The 4,328-nt window shown below is 40.9% G+C and overlaps 1 protein-coding gene across 1 annotated transcript; it reads right to left on the reverse strand.

The window, feature by feature from the left end:
* Positions 1-480: 480 nt before the first annotated feature.
* Positions 481-3,440, reverse strand: PDCL3 (phosducin-like 3; the record flags this gene model as incomplete). The annotated part of the gene is made up of 4 exons (XM_010287551.1): positions 481-689; positions 1,709-1,852; positions 2,525-2,615; positions 3,311-3,440. Coding segments are annotated over 4 exons (574 nt in total), but the record flags the coding sequence as incomplete, so codon positions are not given.
* Between the last annotated feature and the right edge of the window lie 888 nt (positions 3,441-4,328).

Raw genomic sequence — 4,328 nt, forward strand, 5'->3', positions numbered from 1 at the left:
TAGCTGCTGGCTGGGGCTAAACCACGACAAACCTGCATGTCAGGAACGTACAACAGACAAATACATGCCATCGACTTGAAAATGAAACAAGCAGCATTATAGTGCAATAGGCAAGCACTAGTTATCAAGTGCACAGATTATCAAGTAATTGGGGGCACAGTCAGTCATTCAGGTACAAGAGCCCCAAAGAATGTGTGTGGGTACCATTTATCCTCTAATATATTCAGGAAAATTTGTTTCACCTGAAACAGGGTGCAAATACTTGCACACACATAAGATAAATATCTATACGTTGGCCTACTCAGCCACTCACTGCTTTTACAAGATAGCTTAATAACATGTTGTTGAGCCATAAGGATGCAAAAACACCAATCTAATATGATTTTTAGTACCTTCCTTCTCATCCTAAGCCTCACTTCTCTCATTCCCAGAAAAGCAGTTTTGCTTCTCCTTTGGAAGATCAAAGATGCAGACACTCACCATCCCTTGTCAGGTTCATGCCACCAAACACCAAAGGCCCGATGAACTGAGCTTTGATGTCTCCCTCCAGGTAGACAAATATCGTAGGCAGGTTCTTATCGGGGTAGTTGGGAATGCAGGTAGTAGAGATAGCTTTGATGAATTTCACATCTCTGAACTTTCTTGCAAGCCCCCTCATATGTTGATTTATTAAGGCACAGAGTGGAATTCTGTGAAGAACAGCAACAGACATACATAAGGAAAATATAAAAGATGAATTAGACAGTAATCTGCTCCAGAAGAAAGGTCAGAAATACCAGCTTGATGAGTAGCATTTATGGAAAGACAAATGTACCAGAAGCAACTTCTGAATACTTTTGTTGTCCAATAATCCAGCATTCAGAAGGAAATCAGCATCACTAGAGGTTTTGGCAGGTGCTGGGTTTTTTGTTTTAAGATATTAGCCATACAACCTTCCCCCTATCATACAGGGAAATCGATTTATGAAGATACGACATTTAGAAATCACACAGGGCAATTAGAAATAGCAAGGGCAAAATAGAAAGAAAAGCAGCTCCTGGAAGAAAGTATGAAAATGAAAATGAACACCTGTAAGGCAGTTAGAGACAACAACAAAAAAAATCAAGTATATCTAACCCTTTCCAGAAAATTCTTGCAACTTATCAGACATTTCTGACAAGTCTTTCCATCATGCTGACAGGACTGGAAACCTTGTTCACTCAATTTTTATGCCTCTAGAAACAAGGCTAAAGACATACAGTGATTCTTCTAATGCACAGCCCCTCACACTTTATCCAGAATAATTTGAAAAGCTTGGATATTTCAGTGGCAGCAGCTACTTCTATGGTAGAAGTCACACTGTGCTGTATAGGTGTATAAAAAAGCCACTTCATGGTAACATCATTTTAGAACCAAGTTCAGTAGTAATGAAATTACTGAGAGAGTGGTCAGGCATTGGAACAGGATGCCCAGGGAGGTGGAGGAGTCACCATCACTGGAAGTGTTCAAAAAAACCTGTGGACATGATTTAGCGGGCATGGTGGTGTTGGGCGGACAGTTGGACTTGATGATCTTAAAGGTCTCTTCCAACCTTAATGATTCTGATTCAGTTTTTTATTTCTTAGAACTCCAGAATCAGTTCTTCAATTTCCACAATAACTACACATTTGTCTAGAGTATTTTCCGCTATTGACAGTGAGAGGTTTAAAGGTTAAAAACAAATTCTTACCCTTGTTTGTAGAGGTGCAGGACTACCCATATACCTTTTCCAGCTTCTGTAACCTCTTGAACATAGTCTTTCCCCGAAATCTCCAAAACTTCCCCAAATTTATTCTTCATTTGAGCTGCTTTCATTTCTGCTAACCTTTGCTGCCTGAACAGCAAGAAATGGGAAAGAGATCTTGAAAATAGGTGCATTTTTGACAGAACAACTCTTAAAGGAGCTCATTGAAACCTAGACTTCGAAGGCACATTACAAATTTTTTCAAACCCCAGAGCAAAAAAAGCAAGTTGACATAGTCAACTCTTATATTGGCATCACAAGTTAAAACCACCAACGTGCAAGAAATACAACTGTGTTTCATGAATTTATTTTTTCGTCATTTCTGCCCTCAGCAGACATTTCTTCTGCAGATACTACACTACCAAACTAAATGGCAAAAAAGCAAAAACCATGAGAGATGGTAGAGAGAGATAATGGAAAACTAACACTGTAATTATGTAAGTCTGCAGCACCTTAATCTCATTCATGCAAAGAAATTGAGAAATCTTTGAGGTGATTTTCAAAGCTCTCAGAATCCCCAGCCATGCACTCAGTAGATGCACATTATCTCTGCAAAACTAGGTTGTAGATAAAAGGCACTGAATTTAAACCCAGTTATCCTATTAAAGACACTTAGAAGCTCTACAAGAGACCAGAAACACAACCCCTTTTTTGTGTCACCAGGCCTAACAACATCCTTCTTCTCTTCAACAATATTTGACAGCATGTAAGAGAAAAAACCTCCAATTTTCATTAAAGCCAAATTCTGCATGCTGCTCTGACCTGTACATTTCAATAGCTTTCTCATCTTCCTCATTAAATTCATCTTCATTCTCTTCTAGCTCTTCCAGAGTCATGTCCTCATAAGTTTTCACTAGAATGGAAGAAACATCAAATCAGCAAAAAACTCATTCCAGCATTAAAACTGATCAGCCCTTATTAGTCCAACAGAATGTACTTTAAGGACAGATTAACTATGGGAAATACAGCTTTTTTTGAAGTATTGTTGTTACCGGATTTTTAGAAAATATTATGCACTTTTGACAAATAGATGGAAAGACAATGATGTAAAGGACTCCAAGCTGAAGGCTGTCTACACTAGCACACAAGTACCTAAACTAGCTTTCAAGTTTGCTGGCTGCAGCAAAGACATACCTAACACAGACACAACACAGCAGGGATGCCTGAACAAGAGAGAAGGAGGAAGCATACAACAGGTAATGTCATAAGATACTTTTACTTGCACAGTCATGTGGCAGACTCCCTTGGCACTGTTCTAATTTTTGTTTTCAAACATTTACCTCTATAAAAATATGGAGCTGACATCAAGAATAAAGCTTCCCTGTGCTGGAAGAATCCACGTGTTCAGGAATGTATTTGTTTGATACCATTAACAGACGATCACCCGATATGAGCAGAAGCTTTGCTACGCTTACAGACTTGGAAAGGGACACATTGCTTTACGGGCATATAAACATTACTGCTGGCCGTTTCTTTGTACAAGCTTCCCCCAGGAGCCATTCTAAGACCTGTCCTGCTGCTGCTGCCTGAGTTGGCCTGGTCACTCACCAAGAGACTTCTGAAGGATAGCAAGCTGCTCCTCTTCCTTTGCACGCTCCTTTTCCTCCAGGTTTTCCTTTGGAGGAAGGATACCTTTCTTGCGCAGGATGTCATTCCACTCTGTGTCTTTATTTGGGTCCTAGAACAGAACAAGAAATGGGTGATGAGCATTCAGGCAGAACTTTGCCACTTCCAGAAGTTAACACAGGCAAGTTTTTCAGGGGACACAACACACTGCTAAAAGCAGTAACTGTCTGGATGGCACCAGAAAGTCACAGTGTGCATCCTCCTGATGCTGAGGCTTCTTTGCCACCCCAGACTGGTACCGTGAAGAGGGACTTAATTTTATTCTATCCCATTCACACCTTCACAACACATACAGGAGGCCTGGGTAGGATACAGAAGTTCAAAGCATTATAACCATCGCTACAGCTCACACAAGGTGGAAGGAAAAGGAAGGAAAGCAACCAGGTGACAGGGAAACATGCTGGCCACAGGGCTCAAGTACAGAGCCTCAGCAGAGCAACAGGCCACCAAATCAGCGGTCACTGCATTGGGAAGCACTGGTGGGAAGACAGACAGGCACCAGCTGTACAGACCTAACTCTGGATACAAGGGACGCCTCCTTGGTAGATTCAAGTCAGCATGACTACACAAGTGCTGAGAGAAAAGCAAGCACTACCTCTGCCAGACAAGGCCATTGCAAGGGAATCCGATCTAAATCTATGCTAGACTGCTCCTAAAGTTAAAAAAAACAACCACCAAACAACAGAAAAAAACCACACACACAAAACCACCACACTTTGAAATAGTTACAATAACCCTGCAAGACAGGGCCAACAGGCACCCATGAGAAGCTCAGCAAAAGTTTTTCCAAGTTAGACAGTGATTTTATATTTTTAAATACCTGAAAATTCAGTGTCACTCACAGGCTGGCTTTGGTTCCTTACTGTCTTGGCCTATGCTACTTTGAAAACTGAATACAGCATCTACTGCTTTGCTGTAGCTTGCTGCCCATGTACCTTAC

This window comes from Phaethon lepturus, unplaced genomic scaffold, assembly GCF_000687285.1.
Source record: "Phaethon lepturus isolate BGI_N335 unplaced genomic scaffold, ASM68728v1 Scaffold56925, whole genome shotgun sequence".
Classification (NCBI taxonomy): Eukaryota; Metazoa; Chordata; class Aves; order Phaethontiformes; family Phaethontidae; genus Phaethon; species Phaethon lepturus.